This window comes from Lepisosteus oculatus, chromosome 27 (genome assembly GCF_040954835.1).
Source record: "Lepisosteus oculatus isolate fLepOcu1 chromosome 27, fLepOcu1.hap2, whole genome shotgun sequence".
Lineage (NCBI taxonomy): Eukaryota > Metazoa > Chordata > Actinopteri > Semionotiformes > Lepisosteidae > Lepisosteus > Lepisosteus oculatus.
The window spans coordinates 10,963,549-10,987,982 of NC_090722.1; the positions used below are offsets into that span (position 1 = coordinate 10,963,549).

The 24,434-nt window shown below is 58.6% G+C and overlaps 1 protein-coding gene across 4 annotated transcripts in view; it reads left to right on the forward strand.

Moving 5' to 3' along the window:
- Positions 1–24,434, forward strand: part of kmt2bb (lysine (K)-specific methyltransferase 2Bb) — a 43,936-nt gene that overhangs the window by 10,982 nt on the left and 8,520 nt on the right. For 2 of the 4 annotated variants that reach the window (XM_069185265.1, XM_069185267.1), the window contains exons 4-30: positions 262–473; positions 991–1,116; positions 1,214–1,373; positions 1,456–1,681; positions 2,148–2,212; positions 2,777–3,040; positions 3,169–3,278; positions 4,635–4,862; positions 4,959–5,069; positions 5,871–5,984; positions 6,274–6,420; positions 6,968–7,060; positions 7,398–7,515; positions 8,061–8,174; positions 8,421–8,605; positions 9,262–9,366; positions 9,672–9,782; positions 11,115–11,191; positions 14,747–14,961; positions 15,383–15,486; positions 17,009–17,146; positions 17,539–17,697; positions 18,371–18,488; positions 18,605–18,683; positions 18,797–18,957; positions 19,312–19,482; positions 20,001–23,466. In XM_069185265.1, the coding sequence (XP_069041366.1) occupies positions 262–473; positions 991–1,116; positions 1,214–1,373; positions 1,456–1,681; positions 2,148–2,212; positions 2,777–3,040; positions 3,169–3,278; positions 4,635–4,862; positions 4,959–5,069; positions 5,871–5,984; positions 6,274–6,420; positions 6,968–7,060; positions 7,398–7,515; positions 8,061–8,174; positions 8,421–8,605; positions 9,262–9,366; positions 9,672–9,782; positions 11,115–11,191; positions 14,747–14,961; positions 15,383–15,486; positions 17,009–17,146; positions 17,539–17,697; positions 18,371–18,488; positions 18,605–18,683; positions 18,797–18,957; positions 19,312–19,482; positions 20,001–23,466 (7,177 nt within the window). The remainder of the gene's footprint in view (positions 1–261; positions 474–990; positions 1,117–1,213; positions 1,374–1,455; positions 1,682–2,147; positions 2,213–2,776; positions 3,041–3,168; positions 3,279–4,634; positions 4,863–4,958; positions 5,070–5,870; positions 5,985–6,273; positions 6,421–6,967; positions 7,061–7,397; positions 7,516–8,060; positions 8,175–8,420; positions 8,606–9,261; positions 9,367–9,671; positions 9,783–11,114; positions 11,192–14,746; positions 14,962–15,382; positions 15,487–17,008; positions 17,147–17,538; positions 17,698–18,370; positions 18,489–18,604; positions 18,684–18,796; positions 18,958–19,311; positions 19,483–20,000; positions 23,467–24,434) is intronic. The other 2 variants (XM_069185266.1, XM_069185268.1) reach the window with 2 other exon arrangements.

The window sequence follows — 24,434 nt, forward strand, 5'->3', positions numbered from 1 at the left end:
ATCCGTGTCTTTGCTTGCCTACGTCATGTCTGTGCATTTCAGAGCTTACTGACAAGATAGTTTCCTGTGCCGTCGGAATTTGGGATACCAAGCACATACCGGGGAAAAGCAGATAAACAAATGCTCAGAATCAGACCTACCTGTGGGAGGGACCATCTTGCGTTTCAGAGAAAAAAGGCAGCAGTGGAGGTGATTATTTCTGAGTGTTGCTGGTTTTGTGTCCTTTTTTTCCTCGTTTTTTTAACCCACGTCTGGGCGAAGGAGAGCCTTGGGCGCCCAGCCTGTCGGGCCCGGCGCCGGGAGAGTCCCAGCAGGACCCGATCACGGAGGGCGACAGGGTGGTGGTGGAGGAGAGCGGCACCTCCCACAAGATCCGGCTCACCGGCGCCAACAAGAGGATGTTCCACCTGCTGAAGAGGGCCAAGGTGCAGCTGATCAAGATCGACCAGCAGAAGCAGCTCAAGTCCTCTCAGGTGTGGGAAGCCGGTGCCACCTCCCCCTGCCCCTCTGTGACCCCAGTGACCTGTCCAGTGGTCAGAATCCCCCCAGCTGAGTGACCCCACCTCCCCCTGCCCCTCTGTGACCCCAGTGACCTGTCCAGTGGTCAGAATCTCCCAGCAGAGTGACCCCACCTCCCCCTGCCCCTCTGTGACCCCAGTGACCTGTCCAGTGGTCAGAATCTCCCAGCAGAGTGACCCCACCTCCCCCTGCCCCTCTGTGACCCCAGTGACCTGTCCAGTGGTCAGAATCTCCCAGCAGAGTGACCCCACCTCCCCCTGCCCCTCTGTGACCTCGGTGACCTGTCTGCTTGTTGGGTAAACGACTGTGAAACATTGAAATAAGCTTTCATGTGAACTAGCGGACAGTTTTTTCCCTAAACTTTTTCTTGTTGAGTTCTAATAAGAATATTTGCATAAAGTGTGGATACTGAAATAGTAATGATTACTTCAGAAGGGGGGCTGCTTCTGAACCTCTCTTCTCTGTTGGCAGCTGCTGCCGGGCTCGGGGACCGTGGGCTCCAGGGACGCCGTGCTGGGGCTGAAGAGGAGGAAGGTGGTGAGGAAGCAGAGAGCGCCTGTGGAGGAGCCGCCCCCGCAGGACGAGAACGTGCCCCAGGTACGAGAGGGGAGGGGGGCCCCTCGCTCGGGGGGGGGGTCTCGGTGGGGCCCGCCGGAGGTGCGGTGCCCCTGACCGCTCTGCTCCCGTGTGTCAGCAGGAGGCGCCGCGGGGAGGGCCGAGGATCAAGCACGTGTGCCGCGACGCCGCGGTGGTGCTGGGGCAGCCGCGCGCCATGGTGCCCGACGACATCCCGCGGCTCAGCGCGCTGCCGCTGCACGAGAGGGAGGGCATCGCGCCCTCGCCCGCTGCCGAAGGTGAGCCGCCGCCGCCAGCGCCGCCCTCCGCGCCCGCCCGCCCTCCTGCCGAGCGCTAACCCCACCCCTCTTCTCCCGACAGATGTGGGGTCCCCCTCGGAGCCGGAGAGCCCCGTGGTGCCGGATCAGAAGCCCCCCCGGCCGCGGCGCTCGGCCGGCGGGCGCGGCGGGTTCGGCCCGCTGGGCCTGCGGTCCCGGCGCTGCGGGACGTGTAAGGGCTGCCTGCACGTGGAGGACTGCGCCAAGTGCATGAACTGCCTGGACAAGCCCAAGTTCGGGGGCCCCAACACCAAGCGCCAGTGCTGCGTGTAAGTGCCGCCGCCCGCGCCGCGCAGGGCAAGGAGAGCGATGGGCTCCCGTCGAGGCGCAGGCTTCCTGCAGGCTGCCTCCCGGGTCGGGGCGGGGCAGCTTGAAGCAGACCGGATCCGCTCCGCCCCGTCCCCCTGGCTGCCAGCAGGGGCCGAGCTGAACTGGATCGTTGACGAGCGGTCTGGCGTGTTATCGAGGGGGCGGGTTCGGAGGTCGCAGGCTGCACGGTGATCCCTGGATGAACGGCTGGTGCAGAAGCCCCTGCAGTCGCAGCAGGGCACGGCGCTGAGGCCGTATTCCCGCGTCCCGAGAGTTCTCTTCCCCACTGCAGGAATGCTGCTTGCCTGCCACCCAGGCCTTACATTGGGGGGAAAAAACGTATCTTTCAAGAAAAACAAAACTTGTTTACACTGTATACAGGCTTAATTCTGCTTTTTTTCCCCCCTTTTTTCTTTCTCCTTCCAGGTTGAAGAAATGTGATCAGATAGAGCAGAGAAAGCTGATGCGACAAGGAACCAGAGTCACCAAGAGTAAGTCTGACAGCTCGCACCTGTGTCGTGTGGCCACTAGGTGTCAGTGTTACTCCAGTCTGGTTAACTGTTTAAACTGCAATTTAGCGTACTATAGTGTCTAGTGTGTCTGTATTAACCCCTCTCTCTCAGTGCAGTGTTCATGTACTGGAGTGTCCAGTCAGTGTGTCTGTATTAACCCCTCTCTCTCTCAGTGCAGTGTTCATGTACTGGAGTGTCCAGTCAGTGTGTCTGTATGAACCCCTCTCTCTCTCAGTGCAGTGTTCATGTCCTGGAGTGTCCAGTCAGTGTGTCTGTATTAACCCCTCTCTCTCTCAGTGCAGTGTTCATGTACTGGAGTGTCCAGTCAGTGTGTCTGTATTAACCCCTCTCTCTCTCAGTGCAGTGTTAATGTACTGGAGTGTCCAGTCAGTGTGTCTGTATTAACCCCTCTCTCTCTCAGTGCAGTGTTAATCTTGTTATGCAGTTAATCCTTTTATAGACCTGCGATTCTTGGGAGAAATGATGACGAAGGCCTGACAGGAGTCTGACATCCCTCTCTCTGTGCTGTGTCTCCCCCTGCAGTCCTAGGGAAACGCCGGCGTTCGTCCCTCAGCGTGTACCAGTCCAGCGAGGAGGAGGGGGAGGGGGCCCGGTCGTCCCCGGCGACGGGGGCCCCCCCTCCGGACGAGCAGGGCGGCTCGGTGAGGAAGCAGCCGCGCCGCTGCGCCAAGCAGCGCTCCTACTTCGACCTGCTGGACTCGGACGACTCCGAGGCCGACCTGCCGGCGAGCCACTCCTCCGCGTCCTCGCCCGGCCGCCGGCGGGCCAGCGCTCACCGCAGCGCAGGTGGGTCTCCGGGGGCTGTCCCGCGGCTGTCGGTGTCCCGAATGTCGCCTTACCGCGGGCTCGTGTGCGAGAGACTCCCCATTCTCAAACCCCCCCCTCTCCCTCCCGCCCCCTTCGTCCGAAAACAGATTTCATCCCCCTGGACGACATCCCGGACGATGACGAGCAGTCGGAGGACAGCGCGAAGCAGCGCCGGGCCGGCCAGAGGGGCCAGCCCAGCCGCCGGCGCTCCGACAAGGTAACCGTGCGCTCCGGGGGCGGGGGCTGCTGGGAGAGGGGGGTCACCTGCTCGGAAAGCACTCCAGGAGTTCCAAAAGATCCCGTTTTCTCTATCCCTGGATTGATCAGCGTTGACCCTTTAATAAGACCTGTTCTGCCTTTTCTCCTGGCATGAACGACACCTGTCCTGGGGGGCAGGGGGGACCCACAGTTCTCACTCTCCACCTGGCGCCGGGGTATTCTGTCATACAGCCGCCCAGCGCCGGCGCTTTCATGACCAGATTGAAGAAGAGGGTTGTGTTGGTTTGGGGAGCCGTGAGCAAAGCAACCCCTCACCTGTGACTCTTGCCTTTTTGTGGGATTGTGAAATGATACACTTCTCTTCCCTTCTTTGAAACTAGCATTGCAAACCTGTTGGAGACCCCTGGAGAGTTTCTGAGTGGGTGGATGTAGCACTCTTTGGTCGAGACACTCTGTGCATCGTGCACCGTACTGACTCACTAACACACAGGGTCGAGAGCTAGCGGCATGTGGCTCAGAACTGTGCTCCTGTTTCACAGTGTTGCTGTACTCATTACCCCCCAGAGGCAACTGGTCCAGTGGATCAGGTCTAGTTCGGTTTGACTAGAAGAACACTGATTGAGACAGAAGTATTATTATAGGAAACGTTATACGACCTGCCTGCGTGTTACTCTGGCTGTAGATGGCGGGGCTGAGTGGGAGTACTGTGACTGGTTGATACAGGAGCACTGGTTCTGTGCTCATCAGTGACTGTGCCTCGGGGATGGAGGGAACTGGCTGATACCATTGAGCTCATCGACGACAGCCTGGATGGAGAACACTGTGTAGTCTTTCCTGAAGACTGTTATTTCTTCAGATATCAAGGCTCTGCGGAAAAGACCTTCAAATGCCCGACATCCGCCTGCGGTAGTAAAGATGTCGGCTGTAGCCCCTGTGAAGCTCTTTGTCCAGAGCCCGCCGGAGAGCCGTTGTTCGGCGGCCCGGTCTCGCCCCATGGTTTTCTTGTCTTCCTGCGACTCCAGCGATTGGTCTGACGATCGAGCCCGGAGGCCGTCGTCTCGAGTCGGATCCCCTCCATCCCTGATCCGGCCGTCTGAATCATTAACCTGACTCTTTCCTTGCATGGACAGGTGCGCACACCTGTGTGTGTGTGGGGGTTCAGTGTTCGGGGGGGCCCCCCTGCTCACCCGCCCTGTGTGTGGCACGCCTGGCTCTGCTTCGCTTTCTCTCACTCTTCAGCTTCCTTCGCTCCTGGGTCTGATCTCTGCGCTGCTTCCTGTCTTCCTGTTTGTTTTGGTTGTTGCTGTGAGCGGCTTTGCTGTGTAACGCCCCTGCTTTGCTTTCGCTTTAACAGTCCATCCCGCAGGCACCTCGGCGAGGACAGCAGCAGCAGGGGAAGGAGCAGCAGCTGGCTCTGCTGCAGGAGCAGTGCCCGCAAACAGAGCGGGATGCGCAGTCAGAGCAGGAGTCTGCGCAGACAGGGCGGTCGTCTGCGCAGGCCGCGCAGGAGGCTGGACCACTGGAAGATGGCCAGCAGACCGAGCCCGAACCCGAGGAGCGGGAGGTGGAGGGAGGTGACAAGGTGGCTAAAGCATCACAGGAGTGCGTGGGGGTGGTGGCAGAGGAGGCGGCGCAGGGTAGCTCTAGGCCTGACGCCCGCTGTCTCCCTCTCCCCCAGAGCCCCCTGGAGCAGACCCCACCCAGTGTGCTGGCAGCTCTGGCCAACGGGTTTGCCCAGAGGGAGAAAGAGCCCTCCGAGCCCTCGCACAAGATCCGCGTCGACTTCAAGGTCAGCCTCTTCCTGTCCCGTCTGCTGTCCGTCTCTCTCTCTCTCTCCCGGCCCGTTTCCTGGTCTCTGGCGTCCATCGGCCCGTCGGATCTGGTTTCTCCCACACGCTGGGGGCTGGAAAATTGCACAGGTTTCGACCTGTGTGTTCTGGCTTATCGCCGGAACTGTAGTAATAGCTGCGGAGGTGAGGTGAACCCAGGTGCGAGGCTGGGCAGGCAGGCAGATATCGGTAACAAGCGGGATCCAGGCCGGGGTCAGGAAACAGACCGAGCTTGTAGCCAGCCGGGGGCATAAGCACACAGGGAGAGTGTTGCCAGAGCACAAACTCGGATCCAAAGCCAGAAAAATCACTAAACTGAGCACAGAGAAAATTCAGAGCCAAGTCAGAATATCTGCCCAGGCTGTGACAGGAGCCTGCGTCAGTTCGTCTGATCTCCTGCACCGCCCAAAGCCCCTGCCTTGCTTCTGTCCAAGACGACGTGATGATTGTTAATCGTTAATCCATCCCCAGGCCCGCTCCATACCGAGACGGTGCCGGAGAGGTTCTAAGGGCGTTCTGTGGACCTCTGTGTTCATGGTACACCAGTGGCACGAGGGGCGTTTGTGTGCCTATCTTTCCTGACTGTCCGTCCATTTTCGCAGCCCAGCCGTCCCCCCCTCTCGGTCTCTCGGCCCGGTTCACCGGCTCGTCTGTGTGTCCGAGCCGCCGGCTCGCTCCCCTCTCCCTGCGTGTGGGGGAGGGGTGCGTGTGTGTACCCAGGAATCCTAACGCTGGGGTGCCCGCCTCTCCTCTGCCCACAGGAGGACTGTAACATCAGGAACGTGTGGCTGATGGGAGGGCTCAGCATCCTCACCTCGGTTCCCATCATCCCTCAGTACGTCTGCCTGCTGTGTGCCAGCAAGGGCCAGCATGAGGTAATCCCCCCGGCCTCCGACCCCATTCTGCCGGCTCGGCTACCGGACCCCTGTTCGGGGCCGTGGTCCCGCTGCGTGTGAAACTAAACCCGGTTAATCCACATGTCGCTAAACCACGGCACGGCGTGTTTTATATCGAATCGTATAACAGTGTGTAAAATACAGAGTCTGGCTTGTGTGTTAACTCCACACGTCTACTGTATACGCACGTCGTGTTTTGTTTTTCGGTGCTGTCTTGTCGCCAATCTCATTGTGCGTGCTCTCCGTTCGCCCTGCCCCCCCCCTCCAGATGTTGTACTGCCAGGTGTGCTGTGAGCCCTTCCACCGCTTCTGCCTGGAGCCCGGAGAGCGCCCCCTGCAGGAGAACAAGGAGAACTGGTGCTGTCGCCGCTGCAAGTTCTGCCATGTGTGTGGGAGGAAGAACAAGCACTCCAAGGTGGGGATTTGTCGTTTGTTCGTGAGGGGGTCCGGCCCGAGAGAGTCCTGTCCTAGGGGGGAGGGTGGCGAAGATCTTCAGTAACTAGAGAGAGAGGGTTCTGTGGGGACGTGACAGCTCTGCGGTGGCTGACCGTGAGCTCGTGGTGTCCTCTTTCCGGTCACCGTGAACAAAGCAGATTCTGTTTCTGGTTTTGAGCGGTCAGGTGCCGGTGGCAGTGCCCGTGATTACGGAGGCAGAAGAAATGAAAGGCACGCGGCAGTTTATTTCAAAAGAGAGTGTGACCTGCTAAGCTCCTGAAAGGTCGATGAAGTGCAAAGCCGGAAGTGGGAAGAGTGTTGGTACTGGAATGAAAGGGTGTCTGATGTCGCGCTGAGCTCCGGCCCGCTGCTCTCTCTCGGCTGCCGGGCCGTGTCCGTGTCCCTGCGGGGTCGAGTGGCTGACGCCGCTGCCGGTCTGCGGGCCGGTCGGGTGGTCCTGCTGCTGGGGGAGGGGCGAGCGAGAGGGGTAGAGGTGTGTCATCACGATGCTTTCCGCCTCTCCGCAGCCCCTGCTGGAGTGCGAGCGCTGCCAAAACTGCTACCACCCTTCCTGTCTGGGACCCAACTATCCCAAACCCAACAAGCGCAAGAAGTCCTGGGTGAGTACGGCACAGGCGCTGCTGAGCCTGGGAGCAGCGCCCCTGGTGGGGGGGGGAGAGGCTGTGAGCTGGCGAGCGATGTCAGGGCTGCTTACCCATTGACCCCATCCTCCCAAAATTCAACCCTTTACCCCCTCATGGTGCAGCTTTCCCACTTGGCCATCAGCCTCGGTCTCATCAACAACCGGCAAATTCCTCTGTGCAGGGAAAGCTGGAACACGTCCAGGGCAGGAGCTTTCTGCCCGGCAGTAAAGGTCTTCGGTTTTACACGTGTTCGTCTCTGCAGTGCCACAGGCCTCAGTCAAGCCCTTGCCTTTTCCTTCACCTGTCGCCCCAGGTGTGCATGACCTGCATCCGCTGCAAGAGCTGTGGCGTGACGCCGGGAAAGAGCTGGGATACGGAGTGGAACCACGAGAAGAGCCTGTGTCCCGACTGCACCAAGCTCTACGACCAGGGTAGGGGCGGCAGAGGGAGCTGGGACTCTGCCGGAGGGCGGAGATGTGTGCGCACACCAGTCACATGTCACACAGACCCCTGGGAGCGCTACTTTCACACCCCGCGCCTGGAAGGCCAGCCAGCCATGCGTTGCCGGAGTCTATCCCAGCAAGCAGCGGGTGCCAGGCAGGGTACACCCCGGGTGGGACGCCAGTTCCTTTGCAGGGCACACACACCCGGGAGGGAACTGGAGCACCCGGAGAAAACGCATGCAAACACAAGGAGAACATAAACAGTAAATTCCACGCAGACGGCACCCCAGGAATTGAACCCAGGGCCTCAGAGCTGTGAGGCAGCAATGCTGACCCCTGTGCTACCATGCCACCCCTCTCTTCTACCAGTACGCTCAAATTCCTTGTGCCCTCAAGCATTGACCACAAAAAAATCTGAATGTTTTTCTTGCACCTGCAACAGTAGTTGTTTGCTCACCTTAGCAGACCTACCCTTTTTGTTCTTGCAGCGAGAGAGTTTCCTGCTATCGTGTTTTTATTCTTTTCCTTCCAAGGTAATTACTGTCCCATCTGCTTCAAGTGCTATGAGGACAACGACTACGACAGTCAGATGATGCAGTGTGTCAAGTGTAACCACTGGGTCCATGCCAAGTGTGAGGGGCTCTCAGGTGAGTCACCTGAACCTTAGCTTGGTTCTGAACATTGTGGGAGGCTAAAATCTGTAAAAATAGCAAATGGACTCCAAGTCAAATCCAAGTTTTGGGAGATTTTGTGTTTTCAGTCACTCTCTCACCACTGTGCGGTCAGCAGGTCGTTAACTGGTGAGCTGACCTGATTGAATTCAGCGCCTCCGATTTGTATCAGTACGCCCTTGTAACTAACACCAGGAAAACCTCCTCCCTCTCCCGCGGCAGACGAGCTGTATGAGATTCTGTCCAGCCTGCCGGAGAGCGTCGTGTACTCTTGCGCCCCCTGTGGCCAGTCCCAGCCCAGCCTGTGGAAGGAGCTGCTGAACGCTGAGCTGCAGGCCGGGATAGAGAAGGTGCTGGCCTGCCTGCTTACCTCCACGCTCACCGGCCACCTGGTGCACTGCGAAGAGGTGAGAGAAGAGCACAGGGGACAGAGGGGGAGTCGGCAGGAGAGCCTCAGCCAGCTGATAACCCCGCCGAGCGGCTGGTCGGCCCACGTTGCTCTGTCTGTAGATTGTAGCTGATTGCTCTGAGGGTCTCGTCCAGCTGCTATATATAGTGCAGTCCATACGTATTTGGACTGTGACACAATTTTTGCTGTTTTGGCTCTGTACTCCACCACATTGGATTTGAAATAAAACAAAGGAACCATCAGGTTAAAGTGCAGAATGTCAGCTTTCATTCGAGGGTATTGACGTCTGTATTGGGTGAACCATATAGGAATTGCAGCCCTTTTTATACATCGTCCCCCCATTTCAGGGGACCAAAAGTAATTCACTGCAACGCAGTAAGAAATGGGAGAAAACATGAAGAGGAGCCGGTGGTGTTATTGGTCTTTAAAAGTTTTTCTTGACAAGTATTTCGTTGAAAGATCTTTAATTTGTTATTTTTAGAACTTTTGTTTCTCGGGTTATCGTCGCCGTCGCCCATTATGAGTCGGGTCTTGGGGATCCGGGGTGAGACGGGGGGCTGTGGTGCCGGGCGGTGGAGTGGCCTGGGCGTGTGCTGAAACAGTCCCGCTGGCTGGGCCTTGCGGCGTCGGCTGACGGCTCTTGTCTCCCCGCAGTGCCAGGTGCTGACGGACGGCGCCAGCGGCGGCGCGGAGGGCGGCGCCATCTGTGACCTGAGGGCTGTGGGCAGGAAGTTCGACAGCGGCCTCTACACCACGCTGGTGAGACCCTTCCCTCACCCTCACCCATCCTTGCTCTCCCTCTCTCCCCACTACCTAAAGCTCTTCCAAGACAAGTTGGTTTGCATTACAGCTCACGAGCCTCAGAAGAAGGCTGTCGCTGGCTCGTCTGTTCTTACATGTCAGGTGCAGGGTTGCTTCTGTTTTGCTGAGGGGCAAACGTGTCTTAAAAGTGGAAGTGTTTCCTAGCCAGGCCTTGTCTGGCTTTTGTTTTTGAATTGAGCCGAGTTGAGAATCTCGCTGTTGCAAAAGCAGACCCTTTAGAAACCAGTCTCCCCTCTCTTCAGAAATCATTCCATGAGGACGTGGTTCAGGTGATCCGGGGGAGGATGGAGGAGGAGAGCAGTCTTCCCGAGGAGAAGCGACCCACCTCCGTCGCCCGATCCTACTACCTGACGGTGAGGGTGCTCTTGTCGCGGTGGGGGGGGGCATTTTTTCTCCGGCCGTTTTGAAGGCCTCCGGAGCTGTTTTTCCGAAAAGGACGTTTTAAGCGGGTTTGCAAAGGTGTGATCCGACCCGTCCGCAAAATGACCTTTAACCCCTGCGGCCCTCCTGCTCCTCCTCTTCTGAAAGTCCTCCCTCTGGGCTCTGGCCCTGCGCTCTCTGTGCGCGCCGTGGGTCGGGGGCTGAGCCTCGCAGTGTGGCTCTCGGGTGGCGCGGGTTCGGGCTTGCGGTGATGTCCGTCGTCGGGGAAACTGCTCAGGCAGGTTACCTGGTCATGGCTCGCGCGGGGGGGTGTAGGAGGAGCACGCCTGCTCACGCTGTCATGTGGGTTTCTCTTGGGCCCCTGCTTGATGTGCCTGTTCGGGTCAAGGCCTTTCGGCTGAGTCGTTCCTGTTATTTTTTCGCTTCGAAGGAGGAGAGCCCTGTGTTGCCCCACACAGCGGGAGCGTCCTGCCACATCGTCCTTTGCCAAGACAGGCGATCGGTTTCACAGCGACCAAAAAAGAAAAAAAACAAGATTTCTTTAATCTGAAACAGGGCTTTTCAATTTGCAGCAATCACGAAAGGGAACTTGAGAAAGAGAAGGTTTGTCTGAATGTCTGAGCGGGGGGCCTTGGTGTACAGAAGGTGCTGATTAAAGACGGGGGGTTGTGGCTGGGGCACCCCGGAGATATTTCCTCCCTTCGTGCGTCTTCCGCTCGCGCCTCGCCGTGGTTACCGCGCCCTTTGATGATGCGGCCGGGGACCTTTCGAGGTTTCGCTCCGCAGATGACTCGGCGTCGGCGCTCGCCTGGCTTTGTGAAACCCTTGTTCGCGGGCCGGGGCGGGGCGGGTCCCCAGTGAATTCCCGGCGGGCAGCTGCGTCGAGAGCGGTGCCGCGCTGTGGAGCGGGGGGTTCTGGGACTGCAAGGCGGCAGTCGAAGGCTCCAAGACCAGATTTACTGCGCTGATGTGTCGCGGGGGCTGCTTGGCTGCTTCGACAGGAAGGAGTTTTTTCTTACGGCACGCGGGAGATGGGAGGCTCTCTCGAGCCGTCATTGCCGCAGACTTTGAATTGTGGGAGTCGCCTTGCTGGGATGCCCCCTCCCTAACCCCCCCCAGCTTATGAGCTCCGCAGTTGTGGTCGTCTGGAGATAACCACTTGGCGCTTAGTCATCTTCTTCACTCGACGGGCCACTGGAAGAGGGGGCGCATGTGTGCTCGGGCGCTGTGTTCTCAGGGAGGTGGTGGTGCTCCGACACCCACAAGTCAGTCTTTTTTTTTTTGTTTCCTCTTCTCTCCCGCAGTTGCTGGGGAAGATCTTCAGCTGGTTCAACGGCCAGGACACCAAACTGTGGGATCCGCGTTCCAAAGAGTTCCCCACGTAAGTGCAGACCCCTCCCCAAAGAAATCATCATCATCATCATCATCATCATCATCATCATCATCACCACCACCATCACCACACCCTCACGTCCTGTCGGGCGGTCGCAGTGGGGCTGATGTTGCAGTCCAGTCAGCCGTGCCCAGCAGCTGCTGGGCGAGACCTGCAGGCAGCTTGAATGTGACCAGCCTTCACCGTCGGAGGGCCTTGCACACACTGTACGATGCTGTAATGGTGCAACAGAATGAGGAAGTATATTTTGGACAAAGTTTTGAGAAGTGTCTATCCAAGAATGACCCTATGTGCTGTAGTTTGTAGGCTCCTCTGCCCTGTTCTGATGAGGAAGCTACATCCCTAGGCAAGTGCAGGAGCAGAGAGGAGCGGGGTTTCTGAGGGGTGAGGCTCAGCCTTGAGTGAGGCGCTTGCCTCTCAGGATATAAAAGGGCTTTTTCGCAGGCTAGGGGGCTCCACAGCTGAGGACAGGTTTAACTGTTAATGACCTAAGGAGAAACTGATAGCTTATCCAGACCCTAAGAGTGGGAAACTATTGTGAGTCCGGTTGTCCTGTGCTTGAAGGAAAGATGCAGGTGAGAGATCCCGGCCAGAGGTGATACAGCAGCCCTGAACTGTCACAACTCCTAATCCTTTATAGCTCTTTCCCCCACAGAGAGAGCAGACACGCCAGTGTTCGCGATAACCCAAGTCCTAGAGTGTGTTGTGACAGACATTCTCAGGAATGCACAAGGACCTGTCAACCTCCTACTTGTCCATAATTATCTTTTGGACTGCTCAGTGCTGGTATTAAAGACGATGAATGCTAGGCCTGCTTTTCATTCAAGGCAGGAGTTAAAGCAGGGCAGGTTTACCTGCCGTTGCACAATCCAAGGTCCTTGTAAATTCCTTAAGATATTTAAGGAGTTGAACCGGAACTCCCCCCCACCCCCCACACCGCCTGTTGGAACAGACATGGTTTTGAAACCTTTTTCACAACATTGACTGTTGTGATAGCTTACGAAAGATGGAAATTTTGAAACCAATAAGCTGTGTCTTATCAGTTCCTCTTTTATTTTCTTGGACTCTTCTGCGTCTTAATGGGCTGTGAACCCACAGGAGGTGATTTTCGCAGATGTGGTGTGTGGTAAATTGGTGGTGGGGGAGTTATTTTTCTCCGATTTCTTCAGCGGTGGTGAATGCCCTCCCTCTGTTGGTGTCCTGAAATTCCCGTCAACACCGCGGGTGTTCCCGTCAACATCCTGGTGGTATAATCGAGGCCATGTTTTCCTTAAAGGACGTTTAGTTTTTGTGGATCTCCAGGTACCCGTAAAAGTGTCTTTGTTAGCCTGAAATTAGTCTGCAGTCTGAGCTGAAAACGGCTCTGATCTGAAACTGATCTGATGCAGCTCCTCTGAACATGCATCCCATCATTCAGAGTGTGGTGAAGTGCGGTCTTGGCACAGATGATTCTCACTCTGCCCCAGATCTTATTTACTTAAGTTAAGCTATTAACTGTCTTGAGCAGCTTCTGATGGAATAGTTCCTGGAGATTTTGGAATAATCATCCCTTCCCATGGAAGGCTGTACCAAGCCATCCTTGATGATTTCAGTTTTGGCAACTACAGCACTGCTGTGACTTCTCTGGTAATGTGCCTTTGGCCGCTGTTTCCCAGTCGGAAAGCTTGAAAGTCTTCCATTTGTGGAATAAGGCAAGCTTCTTCTCACTTAACCACATGGTTTGTCCATTCCCGGTCCTGAATTTCTTTTAAAACCAACTCAACTCTTAGCTCCTAACAAGCTGAATTGGCTAATTATTGGCAGAAGTGGACTGACTTAAAGGGGCGGCACCTGAAGGGCAGAGGGAAAGCTGTGAAAGATCCCAGGAAAACCTGCCACAATCGCAGGCCCTCCGGGACGTATACCTCTGATAAAACGCCCCAGGCCTGAGGGCTCTGCCTCAGGCACAGTGTGCCAATACCAGAGTCCACACGAGAAAGGAAGACCCAGGCTGGGTTTCTGCGTACTGATGGCTGATTGTGTGTGTGTGTTTGGCACCGTTTTTCCGCCTGCAGATAGGTGACGTTGTTGCCGGTTTTCTGGGAATAAGGAGGCCTGTATCCTGAAGACTGAGGACGTTTCCTCATCTGCCTGCTAACATCATCTGGCCTCCCCTCATCTGATTTTACGAAAAAGATCTGTTGCTGACATTCAAGCGCATCCAAGTGTTCTATTTAGTTGTTGCGTGGGAGGTGTGGGAATGGGATTTTGTGTTCCGTCTTTGAGCCGTCGGAGACAGACGGTGTTTCCCTTTCGAGTTTCCGTTGGCTGGCCCTGGACTGTTTTCTCCTCTCGCATCATTTTTTCATGGTTCGTCGGGGCTCCCGGAGGTAGATTTCTGAGAAACTTGCAACAACACAGAGCCGGCCAGAGTGTCGTCTGCTTTGCATTCCTTTGCATTACAAAAAAAGAAAGATCAGGGAACTTCCTGAGCTTTAGCCTGCCGATACTGCCGAGGTTAACCACAGTGTTTACATTTGAAGTGTCATGTGTGTGTGAGGTGATGGCATTGTTCATTTCCTGTTCTTTCTGCTTTCAAATTTCATTGTAGGCCTTGGCTGCAGTGTTGTTTTTCTGAAAAGTTTGTACTGCACAGACTTGGTACATTTCAGGGTACTCTTTTAATAAAGCTTGTTTTACTTTTGGGACTGTTCTACATCTGCCACCCTTAGTCAAGGAAAGGTCCAGTTATCAATCACTCACTTCAGTTCCTATATAGTGCCTTTCAATCCAGAACGTGCTTAAGTCACTTGAAATAATTATACACATAATGTTGAGCAAACAGGAAATTGAATAAAAACCATGTGTAAAGATGAAATAGACTCTGCATTAAAGGCCATGGAAAACAAGTCTAAAGGGGAGATGTGAAAAGAACAGGTTATAGGAAGTCAGGAAGGGAGTCCAGAGATGAAGAGGCTGGGCCCCCTGATGTAGGATGTGAAGAGCTCAGATCCAGGGGCACACAGTGAGTGTATCGGGACAGGAGCTCCTGTAGGCACGCAGGAGGCAGGCTGTGCAACACCTGATAGCCCAACTAGAGAATTTAAAGAGACCGGGAGACGACGCTGGCTTTTCAGCACAGGACAAATATGTTTGGAATTTTTAAACTTAGCCAGTGAAGTAGACCACACCAGCACATGTTCAAGGTCATAGTGTTAAGATGTAAGTGTGGTTGAGTTACTGGAATATGGATCAGTCACCCAGCTGCCTCAAGGTCTGTTAAAGTATAATAAGAACAGACTTTGTAAAAAAAAAAAAACAAGTGGAAGAGTAATCAACAGGGTGAAAACCACCAGAGCATGAAACTAACCAAACTGTTACAGGCTGCACTGAGGCTGTTCTGCATGAAAAGGATCAGAAAACGTTTTCCAAGGTTCTCGGTACGGGATGTGAAAGCAGTCAGGGCTGCTGCTTGTTGAACTGGGGTTTCTGTTCATTTCTACCTGTTTCTCTCTCTCTCTCTCTCTCTCTCCGGCCCTGTCCTCACGCTCTCCGGCCCCTCAGCGGGATGCTCCCGAACGCAGTCCTGCCCCCCTCCACCGAGCACGTCTACGCCCAGTGGCGCGAGCGCGAGGACTGGTGCGGCGCCGCCGGCCTGCGGCGGAGCGAAGCCCAGTTAGAGATCAAGCCCGAGGAGGAAGGGATGCAGATCCCCACCCCGACCAGCAGGAGGCCCCATCCCCGGACCAACACCAGAACCCACCGCCTCAAGGCCAAAGGTGCAGCAAAGCGCAGGGAAGAGAGAAGCAGAGGGAGTAAAACGTGGTGGCTCTGCCGATGAATCTGCATCTTTAAGTCGATATTTTAACAGTTATTAGCGTGACTGTCCAATGGGGTCACTGTCACTGCGGTCGAAATACCAGCATTATTTTTGCAGCTCGCTTCCTGTTGTTTTAAATAAGAGGATGTCAGAGGGCAGTGCGCCGTCTCTATTTATCGGTTTCCCAGAAGTAGGAGTTGAGGTTTGATAAAGCGAACCGAGAAACAGATAACGTCTATCTGGGGGGAGGGGGGGTGATTCACAGGCCGCTGTGATAAGAGATCCCGCCTCTCGCCTGGTGGGAAGATGTGCAGTGGCGAGGGTTGAGCTCTGTAAGGGGCTGGTTCTGGGGGCTCAGGACCCATGTGCTGCTGTTGCAGGGAAGCGGAGCCGCCCGTCCGGGGCCGACGTGGACACCGGCTGGTCCAAGGAGGACGAGAGACAGTGCGCCTTGTGCCAGAAATACGGAGACACCAAGTCCAACGTGAGTCCCGCCCCGGGCCGAGGCCGTCTTGCGTACTGCGTCATCGTATTTACGCCTGCGTATAGGTGACGTTGTTGCCGGTTCACTGGGAAAAAAGCAGGGCTGTGTCCTGAAGACTGGGGACATTTCCTCCTCTGCCTGCTAACGGGGATTGCGATCCGGTCTCCCCTCATCTGATTTTCCCGAAAAAATCAAGTGCTTCAAGCGGGTCTCTGTCTGCCTGCGCTCGCCAGGCTGAAGTAGTTGCCCAAATATCCATTTGCCCCCTTTCCCTGTGCTGTACGGAGAGGCACAAGCTGCTCGGACAGGCCGGGCCGAGCTGTCCTCCGCGTGGACTTCGCCTTGTTGGGTGGGCGGGTGGAAGTCAGTCTCCATCTCAAGCCAAGTGAGGCAGGGTGGCGTCGTTCTGGTATTTTGGCCCGTTGTGGTCATCGACGCCCCTCGCTTGAGGGCTGAGGTCATCCGAGATTGAACAGAACCTGATCCAGCTTGTGAGACACTCTGAAAAGCACTGGTTTTCATAAAGACCACCTAATCCAAACAGTGGTATATTTCTCACACCCACTGCCTGCAGCATGTTCTCTCTTTATTGCCTACATGTGCGAAACATGGAGCTTATATTGCCCATCATGCCCCAGGGCACATAAGACATCCCTCTGGGCATGAAGTAATACAGGCTTTGTGCCCTAGGCAGACTGAAGTTTTGGCCTTTCCCAGAAGAAAGTATTGTTTGAGACCACAGCTTTTAAAGATGTTATTTCGAAAGATTAAGTTAAAGTAACATGATTTACAGTGCTGTGGTGAACAAAAGTTTTTTTTTTTGTGATTGGATGTTTGTGTGAGAATGTAGCATTCATTAAGGTTTCACAGGCATACGTTTAACTTTATTAAATGGAAGTAAAACCGAATAGCGCGCATGAGGAGTCCCTGTGCTCCTGGCTTGGATGAGTGCAGTATTGCATTCCTCATGTCTGAGTTAGAACCGCACTGGCGGGGCATCTTGAAACATCTGGAGCTCTCTGTTCCCGATGGATGGCCTGATGTTCCCCAGCCCCTGACTGACCAGATCTGGACCAGCTGTTTAACTCTGTTTAACACTCAAACTAAAAACTGCTCACCGGAGACCAGGCCTTAAAGCACTGTACACATAACCAGTGACTGGGTGCCCGTCTTGAACTGGCGTTAAACGCATATGAATGCACAGGGCTGGAGACGAGAGGAAATCTCCCTGCTCAGTCCACAGGGCTCGCTGGGAAGCTCGTTGGCGAGCTCACACTGAGGCTCTCGTTCCATCTGATGGCTGTTTCTGAAGGAGACCGATTCTGGGGGAAGGAAAAGTCTGATACAGACCCGAACAGGTTGGGTTTCAGATCCCTGTTCCGGTGCGTCTTTGGACCGTGGAGGGAGCTTGTGGCTTGATCAGGCGCCGGTTGCCGTCGGTGCAGAGTCTTTGCTCCCTGACCCTGCTCTTCGCTGACGCCCTTCTCTCTCGCTCTCCATCCACTCGTCGTGTCCTCCTCAGGATGCGGGCAGGCTGCTGTACCTGGGTCAGAACGAGTGGGCCCATGTCAACTGCTCTCTGTGGTCGGCCGAGGTCTTCGAGGAAGAGAACGGCTCTCTGATGCACGTCCACAGCGCCGTGACCCGAGGGAGGCTCATGGTGAGAGAGGAGGAGTCCGCCGCCTGCTGCTGGATTGTTTTACTCTTATATAGTACAAATACCAAATTGCTCTTGGTGTTGAAAAATAACGTCCTCTTTCCTTTTCGCCCTCCTTTTCCTCTTCCTGCTTTTATTCTGCTCATCTTTTGTTCCCCCACCCCACCCCTCTGGCCTCTGTGCTCCTCCCCCTCTTTACTTGACCGCCTCCTCTCTTCTGACCCCGCCCCTCTAACCCCACCCCTCCATGCCACACCCCCCACCTGACCCCGCCCCTTTACCCTGACCACGGCCTCTCTTCTGGCCCCGCCCCCTCCATGCCACACCCCATCTGACTCCGCCCCCTCTTTGCTTGACCACCTCCTCTCTCTTGGGCCCACCCCCCACTCTGCCAGCGCTGCGAGAGATGCAACCAGCCGGGGGCGACGGTGGGCTGCTGCCTGCCGTCCTGCCAGAGTAACTACCACTTCATGTGCGCTCGCTCCAACAACTGCGTCTTCCAGGAGGACAAGAAGGTCTACTGCCACAAGCACCGGGACCTGGTCAGCGGCAAGGTACGGCGGGAGCGGGGGGAGTTACCGGTCCTGTTTGTCCGCGCCTGCTTCTCGAAGGGGCTCCTGCTCCCCAGAACCGCGGCGGACGACGAGGGGGGATCACTCGGTAGTCCCGGAGCTAAGCGAGTCTTGAAACTTCACCTGCCTGGTTGTTTAGGCTCGGGGGGCTGTTCCCTCGTCTCCATCCCACATCAGATTCCCTTTTAATTTTCCCTCTGTGGCGCCGTGTCCTTGTTTGGACACCCGCTCCCATCAGGATCGTCCGTACCTGGATCCGATCTCTTCTCTGTTTGTTGTGGAACACAGGAGACTGATTCAGTCCCTTTAACCTCTCTGTGACGTGATAGTGCCTTGTGCTCTTCTGTCAGTTCTGTCAGTGGCTGGAATATCCTTTCTGTTTTACCGCCTAAAGCCAAACGCTCTTCTGAATGAGGGTCTTCATTTTAAACCTTCCTTGATTTAAAAATCCGACTGCACTGCAAATTCTTGCCGTATTAAAATTGGACTTTTAAGCATTGCGTCTAGTTCAGATGAGATTGGTTTTCAGAAATGTGACCCCGCTCTATGGGGTGGTTCGAGATGCCCTCAGAGGGCTGCAGGGGCAATTAGAATAATCTTGAGTTGGCTTGCGTAAGGTGTCCTGAGCCAAACGGGTTTTCCTCGTCCCCTCCAGACGGTGTCGGGGGACGGGTTCGAGGTCCTGCGGAGAGTCTACGTGGATTTCGAGGGGATCAGCCTTCGTCGGAAGTTCCTGACCGGTCTGGAGCCGGAGTCCATCCACATGATGATCGGTAAGCAGCTCTTCGCCTGACCTTCGTCCGCGTCGCCTCCGTCTGGAATGAGCCGTGTTCCCCCTGGCTCCCGCCTCTCATCTTCCTCTCCTTTCCCCTTTCCTCCCTCGCTGCAGGCGCCCTGCAGATCGACAAGCTTGGCGTGCTGACGGAGCTGTCCGCTCTCCAGGGCAAGCTCTTCCCGGTGGGATTTCAGTGAGTGTCCGTGGGTCTCGCCTCTCTCTCGCGCCCCCTTCTCGTCGTCAGGTCTGCGCTCTCTCTCTCTCTCTCCCCCCTCACCTTCCTCCCCCTCCTCCTCTGCCTCCCAGGTGCACTCGGTGGTACTGGAGCACGGTGAACCCCAGGAGGCGCTGCAGGTACACCTGCCGGGTGAGGGAGGTGCGCCCCCCGGTGGTGGAGAAGCTGGTGGAGGAAACGCCAGACCAGGGGGATAACCGCACCATCGCGCACAGCCCCTGTCCCCCATCAGGTACCCCAGTTTCCTTGTCCTCATGCAACCCCTGTGTGCCCCAGCAGGTACCCCCGTTTCCTTGTCCTCATGCAGGGCCCCTGCCCCCCCTTGAGCAAATTTGGTGTTCTTATCCAGTAAGTACACCCACATTCTTTCTTACACAGCTTTATTCCACCCCACCCCCCACCTAGAAAAAAAGTACCCCAGATTCCCATTGTGGCAGAGCTGGGGGGCCCTCAGACCACCCCCCAGCCCTGATGGCGCCCCACTCTCGCCATGCCTGCTCGCGCCTTGGGAACGGGGAGCGGGTGTCCGGGAGAGGGGCCTGACTGGAGTCGGAGCTGTTTTTTCATTCTGTCTCTCCTTCGGCAGAGGAGGAGCCCCCCGAGACGGAAGCCGGCGCCTGCCCCCCTCCCGCTGAGGCCCCCGCCAGCGCCCCCACCCCGCTGTCCAAGCCGGAGCCCGGGGCCCGGCCAAAGGCCCCGAGCTACCCCCAGACCCGGAGACCAGCGGGGGGGCTCTCCAGGCCGCTGCCCTCCCCAGGTGAGCGCCGTGCGCCTGGCCGCCGAGAGTCGGGGTCCCCCTGCCACCCCAGGTGCATGGCAAGCTGTGGGGCTCTTCGTGAGGGTGGGGTGAGCTGTGCGTGGGGGGCTGTTATTGTGTTGGCCGCAGAGTACCCCGGCACACGCATGTGGCAAAGGTTGCGGTCGGGTAGCTGTACTGTAAGCGGAGAATATGGAAACGGGCAAATCCTGTTATACTCCTCTGGAAAGTATTCCTCCCACAGTCCCAAGACATGCTGGGAGGGTAATGGGCTCCAGGGAAATCTGGCCCTGGTGTGTGTGTGTGTGTGTCTGCCCTGGGGACTGGGGTGCCATCCAGGGTGCACCCTGCCTTGTGCCTGTGGCATGCTGGGATAGGCTCCGGCTGTCCTGTGACCCTGAGCTGGAAGGAGCAGCTAGAAGAGGGCTGGATTATGAAGTGTTTCTCGGTGGCGGTGCCGCAGTTCGCTGCCGGCTGCTTCCCCTCCTGACGGCTCTTGGTTGCTCTCTCTTGTCCAGGGAGCGCCCTGTCCAAATCTCACCACATCCTGACAATCAGCGACCTGGAGGAGACCCGACGCCCGCGCCGGCACAGCCCGCTGTCCCACGGCCCCGGCCCCCGCGCCCGCATCGCCTCCCCTCCGCTGGGGGTCCCCTCAGGACCAATAACGCTCAGAGCCGGGGGGTCCCTGCACCCCAAGCCCCCAGCGGGGGCCCTGCCGCTCTTCCCACTTGGTGCTACTGAAAACCTGCTGACCTCTGCCCCGCCCCGCCCTGGCAGCCGCACTACCTCGGCCAGGGGGGCTCCCTTGGCGGCGGGGGCCCCCACTTCTACCTCAGGACTCTTTCCGCCCTGGCAAGGCGGCGGCGCCGGCAGCCCGGCGTCTGGGTCGGGGCCCCCCGTCTCCCCGGGCGATCCGCTGTCCTTTCCCCCTCCCGCCCCGGCTTCCCAGCCGCTCCCCCGGCCCAAACTCGCCTTCGACGGGCAGTTCCTCCGCCAGCCGGACTCCGCAGAGGTGCCCCACGACTTCCTGGCCACCCCGGGCCCGGACCAGGCGGGGGCGGCGGCCGCCAACGGCACGGCCTCCCCGTCGCTGGACTCCAGCCCGGGGAAGGGCGCCCACGTGGCGTCGGAGCCGGAGTTCCCCTACGCCCCCTTCGACGTGGACTCGGACGTGGCCATGGCGTCGGTGCTGAACGCCGAGCTGGAGTTCGACGAGAGCCTGCTGAACGAGGACATGGCGCTGCACTGCGGCGCCCAGATCGTGGTGGGCGAGGAGGAGCCCGCCGACGAGTTCAGGGAGGCGGCCGAGGAGACGGGCCGGCCCGCGGCGAAGCCCCTGTGCCGCCCCGGCGTGGAGGACTGGGCCAACACCTCCTCCGACGAGGACATGGACAACTACTTCGACTTCTCCCGCACCGTCGTGGCCGCCCGCGACCCGCCGGACGCCCCGGCTCCCTCCTCGGGCTCCGTCCCGCAGCTGGACGGGGTGGACGACGGCACCGAGAGCGACGCCAGCGTGACGACCAGCGACGGGCCGCAGAACTTGAAGAACGCCGGCCAGAACCAGAACCAGGGCCAGGGCCAGGGCCAGGCGCCGGCGGCGGAGGAGGAGGCGGGGGCTCGCAGCAACGGCCTCTCGGATCCCAGCGCGGCGCCCCTGCTCCTGGACAGGAAGGCCAGCCTGTTGTGCCCCCAGCCTGCGGCGCCCGAGCAGGGGAGCTCGGCACCCCCAGAGGAAGCCGTGGCGACTGACCCTGGTGCTTTGAGACCTTTTGCCTGCGGGGTTGCGGCAACCCCCCTGGAGAGTCGCGCGCCGCTGGCAGGGAACGTCTCGTCTTCCGGATGCCAGTCCCTGGCTCTGGGGGACCCGACGGCGGAGCTGGGACTCTCCCTGGAGGAGCCTGCGCCCCCAGAGCTGTGCCCCCCACTGGTCAGCACCCTGCCATTTGTAGGCGGAGCGGCGGCCGCGTTGCCGCCAGGTGCCCAGGCTCTCGCCGAATCCCTCTGGCCGCCTGTCGGGGCTTCGGGAGAAGCGAAGTCCTTGGCGGAGAGCTACAGATCGGGGGCGGGCGGCGAGCCCGTCCCGGCGGAGGCCCCCAAGGAGGTTTTCCTGGACCCCAGCAGCGGTCACTTCGTCTCGGCGAAGGACGGCACCCTGGTGTACTTCGGCGGTGGCGGCGCGGCGGAGGGGGTCTCCGAGCAGCTCCCGGCGGGACAGCCGCTGCTCCCCTCCACCCCGTGCCTGAACGGCAGCCGCGAGGCCGGGGCCGACCCGTTCAAGGAGGGCTCCCCCCCCTTTGCCCAGCTCCTGAAATCCACTCCCCTTCCCGTCCCGCCGGCGGCGGCGGCGGACCCCCTGAAGCTGAGCCCCCCGGTCCAGATCACCACGCCCCCTTTCAAGCCCCTGCCGGTCCCCTACATCCGTGCCCCCCTGGACCCGGGCCTCGCCGCCCGGGTCGCGCCCGTGCTGCCCCCGATGGAGAGCTTCCGCACCCCGCTGCTCGCGGCCGGGGAGCAGAGTCGGCCCTTGTCCAGCCCAGGCCCGGCCTCCATCACCCACATAACTGTGGCCCCGGGGAGCACCCCGACTCTCCAGACAGGGGTGACCTACGTGTCCCCTTCCAGCTACGCTCCTCAGCCTGAGGGCCCTGGAGTTGCCCTGAGCCAGGCCGCGGGTGTGTCTCTGGGGTCCTACGGGCCCGTGTCCCTCCCGGTCTTTTCCCACTCGCTTCCACCTGGCTCCTCCGCGGTCTCCGTCATGCCTCCATCTTCCTCCTCCTCCTCCCCGTCCCTGCTGAGTCCCAGCCCCGAGCTCAGGGAAGGCCTGTGTTTCCAAAGAAGGGAGGCGGCCCTGTGCCAGCCCATCCGCCCCCACCCCCCCGCTGCCGCCGGGCCTCCCCTCGCCCCCCCCGCCTCCGCCCCCATCCTGATCAACGGGTACAGCTCTGCCGCCCTGCAGAAGGACCCCGCCGCCCCCCGGGGGCGCACCATCTCCATCAACTTCTCGGCCCCCCGGCCGGCGCTGGAGCAGCCCCAGCAGCACCTGGTCAGCCAGGGCCTGCCGGGCCACACGGTGCTGACCGTGCGCGAGGTGGGCGGCCCGAACGTGGACCCCACCCCGCAGGTGCTGCTGGTGAACCGGTACGGGCAGATCTTCGTCAAGAACCCGGAGAACAACACCTTCCAGCTGCCCACGTCCAGCTCCCCGCTCAGCTGCATCGGGCAGATCGCCAGCATCCTGCAGAGCAGCGCGCTGTCCTCCACCCTGGGCGGGGCCCCCGCCGGGGTCACCCACGCCACCTTCCAGACGCACGCCCCCCGCATGGTGACGCCGGTGCCCGCCGCCTCTCACGCCGCGCCCTCCCCGTACCCGCCGAGCGCCGCGGCCCGGGTCGTGGCTTACGCCAGCAACGGAGGCGTGAGCGCCGCCGACCTGCTGGTGGCCCGGGGCCTGGCGCTGCCCGCCGCGAGGGCGCTGGAGGAGAAGAAGCCCAAGAAGAGGAGGGCGCCGCCAGCCGCCAGGAGGCCGAAGCCGCTTCCCACCTCTTCCTCCTCCTCCTCCTCCTCGCCCTCTGCGGCCAACCCCCTCGATCCGCACGCGGCGGGTGTGCCCACCGTGGTGATCCGCACCCCGCAGCTCGGCGCCCGGAGTGGGGCGGCGCTGCCGGCCCACCCCAAAGCCATCTTCGGCCCCTCCAGGTCGGGCCCCCGCGTCCTCGTCCGGGCCGCGCACCCCAGGGGCCCCCCAGCCCTGGGCCGCAACCGCGTCCTGAGCTCTGTGGTGATGCCCCCCGGCCTGCTGATCGAGCCCCAGGCCCAGCCGGGGCCCGCGGCCCCCTCGCCCCGCTCCCAGGTCCGCGTCAAGCGGGTGTCCTCCCTCTCCGACCGGATTGCCGTCAAGAAATCCAAGGTGGACTTCGTGGCGCTGGAGCCGCCCTGCTCCCAGGAGGAGCTGCGCCGAGCACAGAGCTCGGCAGCCAGGTGAGGGAGGACCTGCTGCTGTTCACATCCTCTTTCCTGGCAGATACAAGACGAGTGATCTCTGCACTTCCTCTTCCTGTCCAGTTTTAACTGTGCTGTTCGTGTTCTCAGAGCATGGATATTTTAACAATATTAAAAGTATGTAACTTTGCGTGATAAGGGCTTCCTAGTTTTAAAATTATTGCATCGTTCTCGGCCTAGAAAAGTCCCTAACGGTTGGCCTTTGATCTGGACCTCATGATTTTTTTGTCAAGTCAGTTTTTCTGGCACCTCGTGTTTTGCAATTTCAGTTTTCTGTTCTTATTTATTATCTCTGGCAAAGGGCTGGCTTGTAACGCGAGTCCTGGTGAGGACTTGGGGGAAGTAGTTATTTGCCACATTCCCGAGGGGTTTTATTGCTGAGTTAGCTAGCCGGAGTTAGTTCATAGTAGCGATCCTGTTTCTCGGATTGCTTGAGGGCGCGGTCTGCGCTCCCTGGCCGAGATCAACCCCAGCCTGCTCGGATGACTCCCGATGACCTCGTTGTCATCCTCCGCTGCGCTGTAAGCAGGCAGTAGCGTGTCTGGGGTGAAGGGCAGCAGGCTTTAAGCAGGCCGGAAGATGATGTACAGGGCAGTGAATAGGTCAAGGGTTGTCGTCCGGCCAAATAGTGATGCAAGCAGGCCTGGGTTCCTTTCCAGGCTTCTCCCCAGGTTCGGGTCTGTGGTTTGAACCGCCCAGCGTCTTGCTGTGGGCAGAAGCTGGTTCCTGCATTCCTGTCACCCAGCCGTTATAATAATAATAATAATTGCTTCCACTTATATAGCGCTTTTCTGGACTCTCCACTCAAAGTGCTTTACAAGTAATGGGGATCCCCTCCACCACCACCGATGTGCAGCCCCACATGGTAATCAGATTTCCAGGGGACTGGTGGCACAGTGGGCCAGTGGCAGAGGCCCAGCATGCTCGTAGGCTCGTAGTTACAGTAC